The sequence below is a fragment of the Amaranthus tricolor genome, chromosome 1, assembly GCF_026212465.1.
Source record: "Amaranthus tricolor cultivar Red isolate AtriRed21 chromosome 1, ASM2621246v1, whole genome shotgun sequence".
NCBI classification, from domain to species: Eukaryota; Viridiplantae; Streptophyta; class Magnoliopsida; order Caryophyllales; family Amaranthaceae; genus Amaranthus; species Amaranthus tricolor.
Genome location: NC_080047.1, coordinates 16689124 through 16706539, shown reverse-complemented (window position 1 = coordinate 16706539; position 17416 = coordinate 16689124). Strand labels below are relative to the sequence as shown.

Here is a 17416-nt window from a genome sequence, read left to right as displayed (position 1 = left end):
CTCCCCCTGAGATGTTAGTAGGGTATAATAAAAAGAGTCTTCAAAAAAATCACAGTCCATTGTAGTATACATCTTGTCATAAACTAGATCAAAACATCTATATCCCTTTTGATGAACACCATATCCAACAAACACACTCTTAACTACTCTAGGTTGCGATTTATTTCTATCTCCTTTCTTAAGATGAACATAAACAACACAACCAAATAACCGCGGAGGAAGATTGTGGGAAGGCGGTATAGTTGTAAAAGATTTTAAAGTCTCAAGAGGTGTCTTAAAATCTAACTTTTTTGTAGGAAGACGAATCATTAAATAATTTGATGTCGCAATGGCTTCAGACCAAAACGATGCAGGAACATGAGACTCGAACATCAAAGCTCTTGCCATTTCAAGAAGAGTACGATTTTTCCTCTCGACAACTCCATTTTGTTGTGGGGTGCCAGAACACGATGTTTGATGAATAAGACCATTAGAAGTTATAAACTCTTTCATATCAAGTTTCATATATTCCCCTCCGTTATCAGATCGTAGAATATGAATTTTTTTGTTAAACTGTGTCTGAATCATCTTGTAGAACTTCACAAAGACATTAAATACCTCAGATTTTCGTTTCAAAAAATACACCCAACTCATACGCGTACAGTCATCAATGGACAACACAAAGTAAGAATATTCAAATATAGTAGCATTCAACACTAGGCCCCAAACATCAGAATGTATCAACATAAATGGTTTATCAGAATGAGATGATCTATATGTATAAGTATGTCTATGACTTTTAGCAAGCACACACGATTCACAATTTAATGAGAGATTTTTAAAACTAATAGAAGGAAAAAGACGTTTCAAATATCCTAAAGAGGGGTGACCCAAACGCTTATGCCACATGCAAATCTTTTGTGCATCAGATGTGTATGTAAGCATAGCACTACCGTTTTGAGCAACTTCATCAACATAGTATAAGCCACCTATCTCAGTACCATGCCCAATAATCTTCCACGTCGGAATCTCCTGTACATAACATCCACCAGAAAACATGAGCACATAACCATTCAATTCTTTTGTAAGTTGACTAATAGAGAGTAGTTTATGCGATAAACTTGAAATGAAAAGGCAATTTTTTAAGTTTCAAGTTTGATGTTACTTCAATAGACCCTGCTTTTTCTACTTTAACACACTCCCCATTAGCCGTTTGAATATGAGTTCGTCGAGTAGATTTAATATTTTTAATATCATTAAGGTCATTTGTCATCGTATCTGTCGCACCAGTATCAAAAATTCATTTTTTATCAACAATATAAACCATACTTGTAATATTATTAACATGCTCATTTAATTGAGAAGATTGAGTCAACCCTTGAGAGATTTTTTGGACTAGTATAAAACAACAATAATTAGCCCATTGAGTATTATTTTGGACTGGAAAACCGGGAAAATTTGAATAAAATAAGATGTTTTAACAACTTAATTCCAAAAATAAGCTTTGTGAAAACTTAATTCCCAAAATAAGCGTCCGTACATCCAAATCTAGCCTTGGAGTAAGTCGCTGTTACTAACAGCGACTTAAAAAAATATATATATTTATTTATTTATTTATTTATTTATTTATTTATTTTAAATTCGCCGTTAGTAACAGCGACTTAATGCGTTTTAAGTTTTCGGTTCTCAGTTACTTCCTCATTCCAACCTACGAGATTAAGGTGTTAACAAGTTAACCTTAAAGTCGCTGTTACTAACAGCGACTTAAGGAATTGTCTGGTCAACTCCCTAAGTCGCTGTTAGTAACAGCGACTTATGGCTTTTATTTATTTATTTATTTATTTGTCTTTCGCTGTTAGTAACAGCGATTTACTCCAAGGCTAGGTTTGGATGTACGGCCGCTTATTTTGGGAATTAAGTTTTCACGAAGCTTATTTTTGGAATTAAGTTGTTAAATAATCTTATTTTATTCAAATTTTCGAAAATCGGAGCAATCAATGGGACCCGGTTCAGCAGCCGATCCAGCTCCATTGTGCCCACAATTAGGTTTTATTTGCCCTATAAAAGAACTTAGGGGTTTAGGGTTTAAAATAAAGCTCTCATTTCCCTTATAAAAGCTGGCAGCAGCCAAATCACTTGCTGCTGTCCCCATTCCTTCTTCACCATTTTTCTTGCTTGCTTCATGAATCTTCATCTCTACTAAACCAACTGAACTATTGCTTCTTTTAATGGAGTTAGTAGCTTCTTCATTTTTTGGTTTTGTAGCTTCTTTTAATGGAGTTAGTGACTTCTTTCAATGGAGTACAAGCAATAATTTTTGGTTTTGTTTTTAAAGTTTGACAACTTCTTTTGAGATGGAACCATCATTTCCTACCTCAAGGAGATAATTAAATTTTTTTTTCAATAACTTTTTTTTTCTTTATTGATTTGATTTTTGGATATAGTATCAAGTACTTTTTTAATAACTTGTTTTTCATTCTTGATTTGATTTTCGAATCTAGTATCCATGACTTGAACAACTTCATGTAAGGAGGGAGAAAAATCTTCCTTCCTATTGAACACATTCGAACATATTACGGCATTTTATTATATTTTTATTTTTCTCTTGCTTAGGTTTTTTTGACCTTGAATTAAAAGCACATAAAACATAAAAGGAATTTAAAGAAATATTACCTCCTTTAGTTCCAGGTTCTACATTTGTGATATCCTCTTTGAACACCATCATATGTGCCTTGGCTTTGTATCTTCGTTTCTTGTTGTTTTTGAGTTAGTGTCTTTGATTCATTTTTTATTTTCCAACCACCATTCGGGATATCCAATAACTTTGAATCATCCCTCCTTTGTGTGTTTGGATCCACCACAGTGAGAGCACTTTAAGTGGCTCTTATCTTCTAGCTTCCTTTTTGATATTAAGCCAGACCCGATTTCGGTTAATGTCGCGCTTGGTGTAGATCCCTCAAGATATTTCTTCGAATAATCTCTCTTATAATTTGTTCATAAGCCGCTTATACAGATGGTAAAGGATCTTGATCAAGAATGTCTCATTTTTCTTTGTCAAGATTTTAATTAATACTAGCCAAGAATTGATATAAACGATATTGTTGCACCAACACATTATATGTAGTTATATCCTTATCACAGGTCATTGGATTCGGAATCCTTCTATCTATTTCCTTCCAGATCGATATCATTTTCCCATAAAAAAACTTTCATGGAATCTTTCCCTTGTTTTTTGGTTGTAGCTTTGACCGTTAAATCAAAAATCTGAAGACCATCTTTTCAACTGCTATTTAAGGCCTCTATGCCTTTCCATAAATCTTTAGTTGTATAATCCAGAAATTGGTTTACGAGATCTGAATGAATATTTTCTATAATCCAAGAAAATACCAAAGAATCTTTTTGTATCTACTTGGTATACTTCGTATCAGTCACGAAAAGAGGATCGACAGTGATATGACTGAGCCGACCTCTTCCATTAATGGCCAAATACATCAATTTTGACTATTTCTTATAATTTTGGTTGTTAAGTTTTCGGTAAGTATCAAATTTTGACTAGAGGACTCATTGGAATTTCGATTTGGTTTGTTTAATTGTTGTAAGATTTGCAACAATTGATCTATTGGATTTGATTGTTGGTTTTCTTGATTGTCTCTAGAACTATTTTCTGCCCTCATTCTTTGGTATGTGATGAAACTATGATCTGAATTTTTTAATTTTCTTGATCAATTTTTAACCATAGGCTCTAATACCGTGAAAAATAGAACTCAAGAGAGATTTTAGATTTTAGACTTATATTCTCATTACTAAGGAAAAGAATAACAAACTCTATTTATACAAAATTAACCAGAAGAAAAAACTACTTTTCCTAAAAATAACCTAAACCTAAAAATAACCGAACAACCTTCCTTAATAATAGGAAGTTATTAGTAAAAACTCTAAATTTTAGCTGTTATTTTCTACGAAGGATTAAAGATCGAAGGTTTTTATGAAAGAAAAAGAATGCTTACAATTGACCACATAATGCTTACTATTGACCTCTTTCATGCCACTTTAATTAAATGTAAAATTATAATCTATTAATGGAAAAATATAGTGTAAACTTACATCTACAAAACCAATTGCATATAGCTTAAAACCAATCATATATAAATTAAAACCAATCATATACAGCTTAAAACAGATCACATTGTGATTTACTGATCAGATAGTGCTTTGGGCTCTCTTGTTGGACTCGTCTATTAATAAGACGGTCCTAAATAAGAATTTGTGATTCAATTCAGTTGTCTCAAATCATTTTGCACACATACCAATTCACTTATTCAAGCCTGTATACCTATAATTTAACATAATTGAAAATTATAAAATATTAATAATTTTTGCATTAAGACAAAGCAAATAAAATTCCATTTGACTATGTTTAAACTTATAAAGTTTGAACAAAAGATAATTTAAGAGCGATTGATGAATAATGTAAAAGAAAAATATATGGGACAACTAAATTGTATTTGTGTGAGTACATAATTTAGAGTTTATAAGAATTATAAATTAAATTGTGAGAAATTGTAAAGGGTGATCATATATAATTAATCTATATTTAGATTTATTTTAATTTTGTATTATAGTTAACCTAAGTACTAATGAGCTAATTGAAGTTATATTGATAAAAAAATCTTATAATTTTGTTTCTTATAATATTAATTTATCAATAGAACATGATATTAATAGTTGACAATAGTCCACATTAATATGCACATTAAGTAAGAGTATAATAATAATATAAGCAACTTTAATGTTATTGACTTATTGTTATTATTTATGTAATAAAATTATATATATAGATAATCAATAATTATTTATTCAATTATGCAGTCATCATATCTTCATAAAAAGTTTATATTATTGATTGTTATATTTTATTGAAAATGTTTTAATTTGATAACAATAATAATATACAATTACATCTTTCATTGAAAATTATATTTATATGTAATTACATGCTAATAAACTTTTATGTAATTCCATACTAATAAACTTTTATGTAATTCCATACTAATAAACTCTTTGCATTACACGAGTTTCTATATTAGTGCCCTACAATTTTGTTACTTGTTTTTGTCAATTAAAATTAAATTATTAACTATTATAAATAAGTAGTAATGTTTTAAAAAAATAATAAAGGCCCGTATATAGCTTATTTGTAGCCTAGTTTATTCATATAAATAAAGGGATCGTTTAAAGTCACACCCATTTAAAATCCGCCTTGCTTAAAATCCACATATTGAAGGGTCTACTTGGACTTATTTACTCCACAATAAAGACCAAGTGGAGACGACAATTAGACTTTTGTAAAGACGGTTCTCAAAAGCCCAATCCAAATTTAATTTATGTTAATTTAAAAAAAAAAACTGACGCGCGTGCGTGATGTTGAATGTGAAAAGTCACATAATATATTTGGGTTTATAACAACATTTATTTGCGGTTATAAAACATAATATATTTAGTGTTATACTAGCATATATTTTGGGGTTATAACATAATTTATTTAGGGTTATAGCATAATATATTTGAAGGTATAACAATATATATTCGAGGTTATAGCATAACATATATGAGGTTATAACAACATATATTTGTGGTTATAACATAATATATGTGGGGTTATAATATGATATATTTAGAGTTGTAACAATATATATTTGGGATTATAACATAATATATTTGATGTTATAAAAATACTATACCCTCAGACACAGACCATTATATACCCAACTACATAATTTTAAAACCTCTGAATACATAATACTATAACCCCAAACACAGACTATTATATACCCAAATATATAATATTATAATTCCAAACACAAACCATTATCTACCCTTATTATAATGTTATAACCCTAAACAAAGATCGTTATATACCAAATATATAATACTATAACCCCAAACAAATAATGTTATAACCACAAATATATGTTGTTATAACCGATAAATATTATATTCTAACCCCATATATATTATGTTATAACCTTACATATATATATATATATATATATATATATATATATATATATATATATATATATATATATATATATATTGTTATAACTTTAAATATATTATATTATAACCCCAAATAAATGTTGTTATAACGTTAAATATATTATGTGACTTTTCACATTTCACTTCATACGGGCGCGTTAGTTTTTTTTCAATTAATATAAATTAAATTTAGGCTGAACTTTTAAAAGCCGTCTTTACAAAAGACGATCTAAAATAAGAAATTGTGTTTTTGCGATTGTAAGAAATCGAATCCTACCCCAACGGCTCGGGCCTTCCGACCAGTTAACAAGTCTATGTGTAACCATTACCTTTTTAAAGGTCTCGTGCCTTTTTCCTTAGCAACTATCGGTAAAGTCAGCAATGTTTCTCAAACGTGGCATTTTCTTATTGTGTTAAGTGAAACAAGAAACAATTGGTGACCGTCTCAATATGTGACGGATATCTCAATCAGCCCAATTATAATTGTTCTCAATATGTACTTAGTATTTGATCTATTTAATGTCATATTGATACATTTATGGTTAAAATTGAATTATTTTATAAGTTTTAACTGATCATAATTAATCACTTTAAGGTTTGAATTGATCATTCTTAGATCAAATTGAAAATTTTTTATAACAAAGAAAACTTGAACTCTTGGTCATATCCAAGAGCATTAATTGAATCAATTGGCAAACATAATTCGAAATCGAAACTTCCTCCACCTTCACATCCATTGTAAGCAAACATTACACCTACAACTTTATTTCCAAGTCCATTATGAACAGATGCTGTTGAGGAAAAAGCAATAACACTATTATTGATCGATGATTAAAGAGTACAAGTACTCTTATGTTCCATTAAAATCATCATGTACGCATTGAATAAGAGTATTTGTATTGTGCAATGATTTAACACTATTATTAATAGTTTTATTGACCATTCATTTGTTGTTTGAAATTCATCCATAGATAGATAAAATAATACCATTTTATTAAACTTTGTTCTGAAATTGTGAAAACGAAACCATATTTAGGTAGAAATTAATCAGTTTAACGTCAAAATTGATCATTTATAGGTTCAAATTGAAATTTTTTATTTTAATTAATATGTTTAAGTTTTACTTTACGTTGAAATTGATAATTTTAAGGTTAAAATTGATAAATGCCTAGAAAATGAAAAAACAAGGAAAAACGTGTAATGTTGTTACACACGTGAATTGAGCAGGCCCAAATTAACGGTTTCATAATGAAACCGTCTCGTCCAAGTTTTTGTGAACACGAAAATGGCAGCTAGTCTCTTGAGAGACGTATCTCAAGCCTAACTCATTAAAAATTAAAGCCTACTCATATTATTCTTAATGCTTACTTAGTGTATCTTTAATGCTTACTTTTAAAATCTTAAATATCTACTTATAATATTTTAAAAAATACATAATAAGTTGACCCAATCAGAATTAATCTCTAAAAAAGATCATTTCTCACAAGAATTTGTGCGTGAACAAGAAAATGGTTAAAATGAAATAATCTAGCATTTAGTGTTTGATACCGCTCTGTCCTATTGGAATCAACCCTATTTTGCTTTTATTCAATTCCATAAAGTTTGACCCAATTCTATTCAGGATCAAAACCTGTTGTTTTTCTTTTCTTTTCTTTTTTATTTTTTTAAATTTCAATCTATATATATTTAAGTAACATTTTCGTCGCATACATATATTTCTCCACTGTCCTATTAAATATCCCCTTTTTAACACTTCTATACTCCAACCAGTCTTCAATTCAAAGTACTATTGTTGGTCAAGGATAAACTCCTGTGTGGAGTTTTTATCATTCAAAGGTTACAAAAAACTAATAGAAATTAAAACCCATCAAGGGTATTATTACTTGTCAAAACTCACCAAAATCACATTTTCCTCTACACCAAACAAAGACCAAAATGCAAAGGAAAGATTAATATATCCATCCATATCAAAAGAACACGACTAAAGTGATCGACATTGAGTCAAAACGAGTATCAGACAGACCGCAGCACAAGTCCCAAGTCCGAATGAAATAAATCTCTTGGAAACACTAAACACTTTGAGAAGCTTCTCCTGTATGAACAATCTTGGCTAAAACTGCAAAAAGAAAACACATTGAAATTAAGAAGCAGCTGGATACACAAATAGAAAGGAAGTCAAGAACTATGAAAAAAAAGGAACTAAACATTCTTGTGATGTCCTTTGCAAATGTAAAACCCCCACCCCTCTTTTCTCCTCCAAACAAAAAATTAAAGAATCTCCACGACCTTCGTATTTTACTTCACAAATTGCAATTGATATATGGGAATTAAGTAATAATAATTGGGTATTATCACAACAGAAAAATAGTGAAGTTTCCGGCACCATAGAAGTATACGTGTTTAGGTAGGTTCCTCAGAGGAAGAGATAATCCTAACACATCTTTATAAATTTATAGATCATTGAACCAAAGAGCACAAGAGAAAGGCAATGAATCCAATGATGCCCAAGATTCGTGGACCTTTTCAATAGTTAGTACTCTCTCAAAACATAACAAAATTTTCAACCTTATTTTCCTCCAATAAGGCTAAAGAGGAAACACACACACATAAAAGATTTCCCACAACATGACCAACCTTCATAGTCTTCTTTTTGGCAATAGCATCAATCCACGATTTGCCAACAGTACAAAGGATTTTACTTATATCAGCTATTTATTATTTCTAATCTACCAAAATAACTTAAAAGGACTTCTTTACAAGGTTCACTACTTCACCGGAGTCTTTGGAGGCAACACTAGGTCAATGACTCTTGATTAAGACAAAACCTGATAAGAAGATGGTATTGTTCGCTTAGTAGAATCTTCTAAAGGTATATCATAAAAGATGCGCATTGATATTGGAACCCACATTAGTACAATAAGAACTTGGAACCTAGGAGGAATCATATATTCTATGCAATATACTATCACCATTTTGAGAAAACCCAATAAATTGTCTTCAAAGGAAGCCAAACAAAGGGATACATTGATGCTTTGAATCTTGAAAATGTTTTTTCGGAAACGAAAGATGCTGCCGTTTAGAATATCCACCAGTTTTGTTTGTAGTTCTCAAGATAAAAGATAGATTTTATACGAGAAATTGGAGTTTGCTTATACAATTGCTAAAGCTTATGGGATTGTAGAGAATAAACCCGCTGGTGATGAAAAGTTCCTAACTTGCTACAAAGGCTTGTTTGGTTCTTGCAAAATTCTAAAATGAAATATTAAAGTTTCTGTTGTGCAGATTGGCCCTCTTGTAAATTTCTACGTGTTGGTTAAATTTATTATATGCGATGAAAGTCTAAATTATACAATCGAGTTTAGTTAGTTAAGTTTAATCCAAGATTATACAATTGAGTAATATATAATCTATTCATGTTAAATAGTTGATTATTTGCTGCATATATGTGTTTGATCAAAGTTATACTAGCATTTGCATTTATTCGAGAAGAATAAATCAAGCTTAAGTTGAATATCGAATAATCAAGAGATTATTCAGGAAGTAGTTTCACTTCAAATTTTAAAACCGCAGGAGATATTAAGGATGTTATTGCTAGTTTGAAATTCAAATGGCATGAAGACTTGATATTTTTCACGGTTAACTTGTTGCAGAATGCTATGTATATATGAGAAGATTTCAAGAGTTGAAAACACAACCAATACTGACAAACTCTCATATTCAAGCTGTTGATTATAGTCAGAGTTTATATTTTGAAAAATATTGTCGAGTATAATTTTATTTTAGCATTGTAAAGGCAAATCACAAATTATAAAATGAATTTTTTGTAAGATTTCAATTAATTTATTAAGTATTCAAAATCAAGTGAGAAGAAAAACAAGAGGGAGTTGTTTATATTTAGTAAGGTCACAAGGATAGAGTTGCTAAATCGGTAGCACGACGATAGTGAGAATAAGTGTACTTTCTTCATTGTAAGCTCTCTAAGAAAGTGATTAATAAAGTTAAAAGACATTAAAATTTTAAAGGTTAGAGAGAAACCAAAGGTGGAGACATAGAACCTTGAAGACTGAACTCCATAGTAACTTATGTTTATTTTATTTCAAGTAATATTCATTCAATCAAAGACAACCAAAACTCCAGATAAAAATGGCTTTAAGAGATCTAACAAAAAATTATTGAAAACATAATTGTATTCAACCCTCTAGAGTATTTCAAAGCATTCAAGTCGATCTTTCAATTGGTATTAGAGCTAGATCTCAGTTTTGATCTAAAAATTTGTGAGAATGAATGATATTGATGGAGGACTTGCTCAAACCAAACGTCCACCATGTTCAGTGGAGATAATTTTGTCCATTGGCGTTGCTTGATGAAATGTTCATCATAGATCAAGATCTTGAGCTATGACATACTATTCAAAACGGTCCACATGTTCCTATAAAGAAAATTTCTAATGAGGATGTTTCAAAGGCTGAAAATGAATTTAATCAAGAGGACCTGGACAAAGTCACAAAAAACTATAAAGCCATAAACCCATTGTATTGTGGTCTGCATCCCTATCTCCTCATGTACGAGTGCTAAGGAGATATGGGACAAACTGGCAGTCACCTATAAGGGGACATCTCAAGTCAAGAAGACCAAGATCAACATCTATCCATGGTAATATGAACTGTTTGCAATGCAAGCAAATGGAACTGTGAAAGACATGATAAAAAGGATTACAATTATCGTAAAGAATCTGAATTCCCTCGACAAGACAATGAGTAATCAAGAGAAAGTCCGCAAGATCCTAAGAAGCCAGCCAAAAGTAAATTGGGGTCTTAAGGTTACTGCAAGTGAGGAAGCTCAAGACCTCTGAACACTACCATTTGATAATCAATTTGGTAAATAGCTACTCATGAACTCACTCTCAACTCAATTATAGGAAACCCCCTCCTTCGTCAAAGAATCCCTTCTTGCTAACTCATCATGAATCTCCCGAAAACCATTTGTTCAAAAGAAAGGAATAGAAGGGGGAAGAACATTAACAGAGCTTTTCAATGAAAACATACAGCTACAAGTAAGATTTGAAGAGAATATTTACATAGAATTAAAAATCTAGTATTTAAGACAAATAGACTTACAGCTTCAAATCGCCTTTTTTTGGCAAAGGGCAATTATTGCTTTTTGTCCTCTGCTTTTCTAGGCTGCAAGAACAAAAAAAGAAGCCAAGCATATTTATACCCTAGATGATTGTAACGAATATAACAAAAAAAAGTTAATAAATTGACTACTTTTTAACTGGATAATCATAGTTCACTGACTACATTTTCCAAAAACTAACCTATACAGACACAATACTTTAACCTGACATCTTTATTTATCCTTCAGTAATGTTCAAAAGTATCAGTATTTCAAGCATATATAATACATGATGCAGAATGGATTGGTAATACAATTCAAGTTGGACTTACAGAAGTGTAGCACGTGCAGATAATGCTGAGTGTTAAAAACAAGAAGACCACCAGCCCAATCAAGTAAGAGTAAGACTATAATGACAAAAAGGAAACCGTTGCATGCAACATTTCAGCATTTTCAACGTTCTATGACCCTGTTACTTATTATCCTGGTTCCTAGAGGTTTATGCAAGTAGCAAAGCAGACAGCTGAAATCTAGCCCACACAACCCTATTTTGATGCTTTCTACACTCTTTTGTATTTTTCATACAAACATGATCACCTAACTATACATGAAAAGGCATTTTCGATTCAGTGCCCTAGTCAAAAGAAATAAAAAATGAAAAATCTAGAATGCGATTATGATCAAGACAGACTATAAGAAGTGCAACGAAGACCTATACAGACATACATAAAAAAAATTATAAAAAAAAATATAGATCACCACCACTCACCACCAATGAAATTAAGGAATACAGTAACCATCATAGTGCTATTTAAGTATAAACAAAACCACATTAAAACTTGACAAAGATCCAGGCCTAAGAAAAAATGAGGTACAGTAAACACAATTTCCATTTCCACCAACAAACATCCAACAAATTAACACATTTCACAAGTCACAGACTGTGGTGACTATAACTATCAGGGCATATATCTCGAATCCATTTCCAATCCAAGAGTTTCTGATCTTTAGCAAAGTATCTGTTTCAACATGAAATCTTCATTGAAAATATTCAAATTCAAAACTAAGTTTGATTTTCATTGCCTACAAAGTTATAAAATAAAAATTTTGCCTTGCCCCCTAATTATATGGAGCACTGCAATTCAGTACATCATTAATGTACAAGCTTGTTACTATGAGTTCATTCTCCTCCACTTAACAATTTTGGTAAAAATAAGTTGAGCTTATCTGCTTAATAAAAATAAGTTAGTAGTAAGATGTGAAGTTGAGCATTAATAAGCTAAGTTCAGCAAAAATAGTTAAAAGTCTAGGAAAACAAAAATAATAAATTTGGAGAAAACATAACCTCAAGGGCAATCAAACAATGACTAAAATCTAAATACTTAGGGGAGGAACATATAATGTGAGACTTAATATTGAGACTTGTTCAGTCTCAAATCTCTTGTTTGTTACGAGGATGTAGAAGGTGCAACCGGGAAAATTGTGAGGGAAAGTCACATATGTTGGGGAAGCTAGACACGTGAAAGGTGAGAATTGGACATGAAAGTCTCAAGTCTAATATCCTCAAACAAACACGCCTTACTAAGCCACATTCACACTTAAAGATCGAGAGCACAATCAGCTCGATATGCAATCACTACAAGCAGTTCACACGAATGAAAATGGTAGTGGGTACTCATAGCTAAATTTTGATGCTCTTCCACTATTTTGCATGAAAATTTGTTCAATCCATCCAAGGCGCTTACTAAGAACCAAAATTTTGCAAACCAATAGCATATTATATATCAAACCATTGGAAATCCTATAAAGGTCAATCAACCCTAACTTTCATCACCCAAATGCTCATTCAAACTTATTTATTAAATTTCCACTTCCAGCAAGAAAATAACTCAAGACAAAAAAATCAACACCCATTAAGTGTTCAACGAAATGCCCGAAAGACAAATTAGAAAAACGAGTTGATACCTTGATACTAGGAACAGGTTCATGAAGCTCTTGTTCAGGAATAATGATAGGCCAACCATGACCACCATCACGAAACATCTGCTCAATTTCAAGATACCGACCTTTATCAAGGATGAGAGAACGAATTGATTGAGCAGAAGTTATGGAAGCATCAAAAACTTCTTCGACACCATTGACGAAAGTGACCTTGATTTGAGGTGGGTGATCATCGGTTCGCCTTTTGACTTCAACTTGGCAAGATGGATTGGAATCCCTGGCTGTGCCGGCACTGCATTGAGCTAAGAATTCCATACACGCACCTGCACGGGAGTCCAGTGCGTTGAATTCTAATTTTACTTTTGATAAGAACTTTAACATCTTTGATTGATTTTTGGGAATACACTATCCTCTATTTCTTTCTCGTAGTTGTGCCTGTGATAATCCCCATGGAATAAAGTTAGGAACTTGGGAAGTATGCAAGGGCGGAACCAAAAAAATTATAAGGGATGACGATAATTTTAAAAAAATATACACAATCAATTGTGCTAAAAAAATTACATTGAACAACGACTGATAATTGAAAATACAATCACTACATTGCGCTAAAAAAAGACATCCAGATGTTAATTTAAAAAAAGACATCAAGTTACTAAACTTAGTCTACTTATGCACATGCAATGATAATCACAACGCAAAACATAAGTCGTATACCCATCCCAAATCTACCCTAGTTCTCACGCGTAACGTTAACTTTAAACAATTCCTTAAAGACTTCAGAATACAAGCATCAAAGTAGGAACCACTAGCTATGGTAACCACCTGTAACACCCCTAAATTTCCAACCCCATAAACGAAACCAAAATCGTGAAGGACGGGAGGAAATTTTGGTGTTACATAAAAAGAAAAGAAAAAGAATTTAAATAAACGTTAAACATTAATTTTAAAGAGGTGGGTGAGTGAGTGAAAATTTCGGCAACATCTCTACTGAAATTGAGAATATAATGTAGATCGATAAATAGAGTGATTCAACTAAACTAATTGAAGGTATCAAAGCCCTCCAAGAGATGTCACGACGGGATGAATCATCGTCAAGACGGATCGTGGTTCCAGTGTTGACGCATCGGTTTAACAGATACAAAAGAACTATTCTTACGATCATACATCCAGAAACTACGCAACGGACTATAACTTTACAAGGAATCATATGGCTCTAAAAAAGTGATTATACAACCCAAAACTTAACAAATAATATAAGAGCTACAACGTCAGGCTAATCGTATAGTAGTTGTTATCATCGCACTCCACTCTTTTCCAATGCCAAGCAAAAGAAGCTCCTATACCTATTATTCCAAGCTATGATCCTTCTGTTACTCGACATAATGACCATAGTCAAATGTGTCATAGCAGGAACATCATAGGAAGTCATGAACAACAACAAACACATACACGTCAGTAATTAATGAACTTATAACAATTAGAATCATAGAACAAAAGGATAGACAACGATATAGCACAGCAATAACGAATCTACTCATCCATCTAAACACCTCTATGTACTCATGATTTCTCTTTCAAACTAACAATTCCTCGAAATATATTCAAAGGTAGTGGATCTTTTCACTATTCATGGCATAGTGAAATGGCCAAGGGCGTTATCGGACACCCGGCGCCCATGGCAAAGTATGAGCTCATACCCCCTCCAGTTGACCCTCTCAGGTCCTACCTTTGGGAAAACTAACACACTGGGGTACCAATCCAATGAAGAGGCCACCATATTGGGGTTTGCAAGGCCCACATAGTAACACCTCGATCAAGAGGCGGTATCGGCCCAATGACAAAAGTATGTTCATACTCCCCTTACAGTGATCCCGACGGATCTCACCTAGGGGACTACTAAATCAACCGGACGTAATCCAGTTGAGTCACGCCAACTAATCAAATTCAAGGCTCAATAACTAGGGAATCACTTTGATACCACACACAATCATAGTGCGTTCTAACTATTTAAAAATTTGTTCTCATAATCTCCTAATGCTTTCATTCTACTTGCCTATACCAATATTATGACTATTCGATAGCATAGTCTACTTTTTGGCGCTCTATAATTCTAATACGAAGCATATAATCATGAAATATTGATAATATCTTGAAACTATGAATATGATAATTAATTGCTGCGTGTACGTACTTGCAAGCGTCACTGCACGAGCAAAAGTTATAAAAATCACCCAACTAAGGTCTTACTTTCCTCTTATAAATTGGGAACCTATATAAGTTAGGAATAGAACTAATAAGATCCCTAAACTACTTTGTCATACCAACTTAATGTCCAAGTAACCATTATCACCCATTCAACATGAGTTTTCGATTACTCTAGCACACACACAACTCATTCAATACAAATCAAAACCATTAACTCAACACAATATAAGTCTTCACCAATTTAAAAGTAAAAGCATATGTGAATCGTTCCTTTTCATCAACAAATTTTGAGTATATCGGTTTGCGTTACTCAAAAATAACTAAGCACAACTAAGCCTTACAATTTTAATATAACACTTATACAACGATAAGGAAAATCTTAGAAATATCGAATCGCGATGTCATTTGTTACATTCTCTAAAGCTAAAAAGAACTATAATTAAAGCAACACGAAAAGTAACTTTAGCAACCACCAACGATAAATTGACATTATGCTCTTGGCTTACTGCATTATGACTTCAATAACAACCTAATAAGAGTACTTGTAATTCGCAACAATCAAACCACAACAACTAGAAACTATTATTCCCAATTTTGACAACCAAAATCACTTCTATAGTGAACTAAAATCATCACCCTTACTAATTATCACAATACCCATCGACTAAGTCTTAAAACAACTTTTAAGGTCATTTAATCAATCATCACACCACCAAAACATAGCATAAAACACATATCATTAGTAATTTCATCTCTAAATCCAAACCCTAGTCATTTCATGTTCAAAGATGACACTTTTAACTATTATCCATAGCAAAAATCAATAAAACTAATACACAATTAACACACAACTCATAAACATGGTAGATTCTAATTAGAAACAATAAATTAATCAATTAGGAAAGTGAGAGATAGCTTACAATGGGTGGAACTAGAAAATGGGTCAAGAGGTTGGTGGTTTTTGTGGTGGTGATGAGACCCACCGTGCGTGATGGTGGAGGGAAAGTTGCGTGGTGGTGCTAAACTTGGCGTCACAGCAGCCTGCTGCTGTTGGGGGCAAAACGCAGCCGTGGCTGCTGCTAGGAGAGAGGACGCTGGGCTGCTGCTACGTGGCTGGCTTCCGGCTGATGGTGGTGTTGGTGGCGAGGCTCACGTAGCCTGTGGTGTGGATGGGCTGCTGCTACCGTGAGGAGTGAGGGAGAAGGAGAGAAGAAGGGTGGGGAGATTAGGGATGACGGCTAGTAGAGCAACAAGGGTTTCATTCCCTTTTATCACTTTTATTATTATTATTATTAATTATTATTATTATTATTATTATTATCATTATTCCTTTTATTTATTTATTTATTTATTTTCTAAATTTACTCTTTTGAAATGCCCAACTAAAAAGGCTGATTTATGTCTTCTCACAAGTACTAATTAATAGAATAATTTCGATTCGAACTTCTTTATTTTAGTAATCACAAATTTATTTTTAATATAAATATGTTAATGTTTAAATTCATATGTGAATGAAATTTATTAAGACTAACTCAAAATAATATAATATGTTTATAAAATATCTAAAAGTGATAATAATAATAATAATAATTAATAACGTCATTAAAATGACGGGGTGTTACATAAGTAATAAAGTAAACATAGAAAAAACCCTACTTTTTTGTAAAGCCCTAATTTACCCAAGAATTAATAAGAAAACTATAAGCCCTAATTTATCTAAACATATAAACAAATGAAAGTCCTATTTTTTAAAACAATTAGATAAAATGATAAATATAAAGATAAACAAATTAAAATAAATAATCTATTTATTCACCTAAGAAGAGAAAGAGAAGACTGCTGGCAAGCGGCTTCAGGTTGCCGGACAATGGACGACGGGCGGGGAGTGGAGTACTGCTAGCGAGCTGTGGACTGTTGATAAGGAGAGTACTGCTGCAGTGCTTGCTGGGATTATCGGCAAATTAGGAAAATAAAATTAGGGCCGGATGGGTATAGCGATTAAATCTGAAGAAGCAAAAAAATGAATTTGAAGGTTTGAATTTATGACCTTTGAGTCAACTCCATTTTTTAATCAACTTAGCCCATAAAATTTATATTATTTTTTTTCAAAGTGTTGAATGATATCAGTTAACATTGT

General features: G+C 32.0%; 1 protein-coding gene across 3 annotated transcripts; it reads right to left on the bottom strand.

Annotated features, from left to right (window-relative positions):
• Positions 1–7776: 7776 nt before the first annotated feature.
• LOC130806333 (uncharacterized) lies at positions 7777–17416 on the bottom strand. Of its 3 annotated transcripts, none has more exons than XM_057671372.1 (4): positions 17096–17416; positions 13099–13509; positions 11136–11198; positions 7777–8134 (listed from the first exon to the last, which is right to left on the bottom strand). In XM_057671372.1, the coding sequence occupies exons 2-3, from the start codon at positions 13453–13455 to the stop codon at positions 11169–11171; spliced, it is 387 nt and encodes a 128-aa protein (XP_057527355.1). In that variant the 5' UTR covers positions 13456–13509; positions 17096–17416; the 3' UTR covers positions 7777–8134; positions 11136–11168. The 3 variants fall into 3 exon arrangements, with proteins under 3 accessions (XP_057527355.1, XP_057527362.1, XP_057527346.1); XM_057671379.1 differs by lacking the exon at positions 17096–17416 and adding an exon at positions 16200–16540 and having other exon boundaries at positions 13099–13397; XM_057671363.1 differs by lacking the exon at positions 17096–17416 and adding an exon at positions 16200–16537.

What these genes read in the sequence shown, in the direction of transcription:
- LOC130806333 (XM_057671372.1), bottom strand. Translation starts at nt 13,455, where the DNA reads ATGTTAAAGTTCTTATCAAAAGTAAAATTAGAATTCAACGCACTGGAC. An exon ending in AACCTGTTCCTAGTATCAAG is followed by an intron (nt 11,199 to 13,098) that starts GTATCAACTCGT and finishes TTGTTCTTGCAG; the next exon opens with CCTAGAAAAGCAGAGGACAA.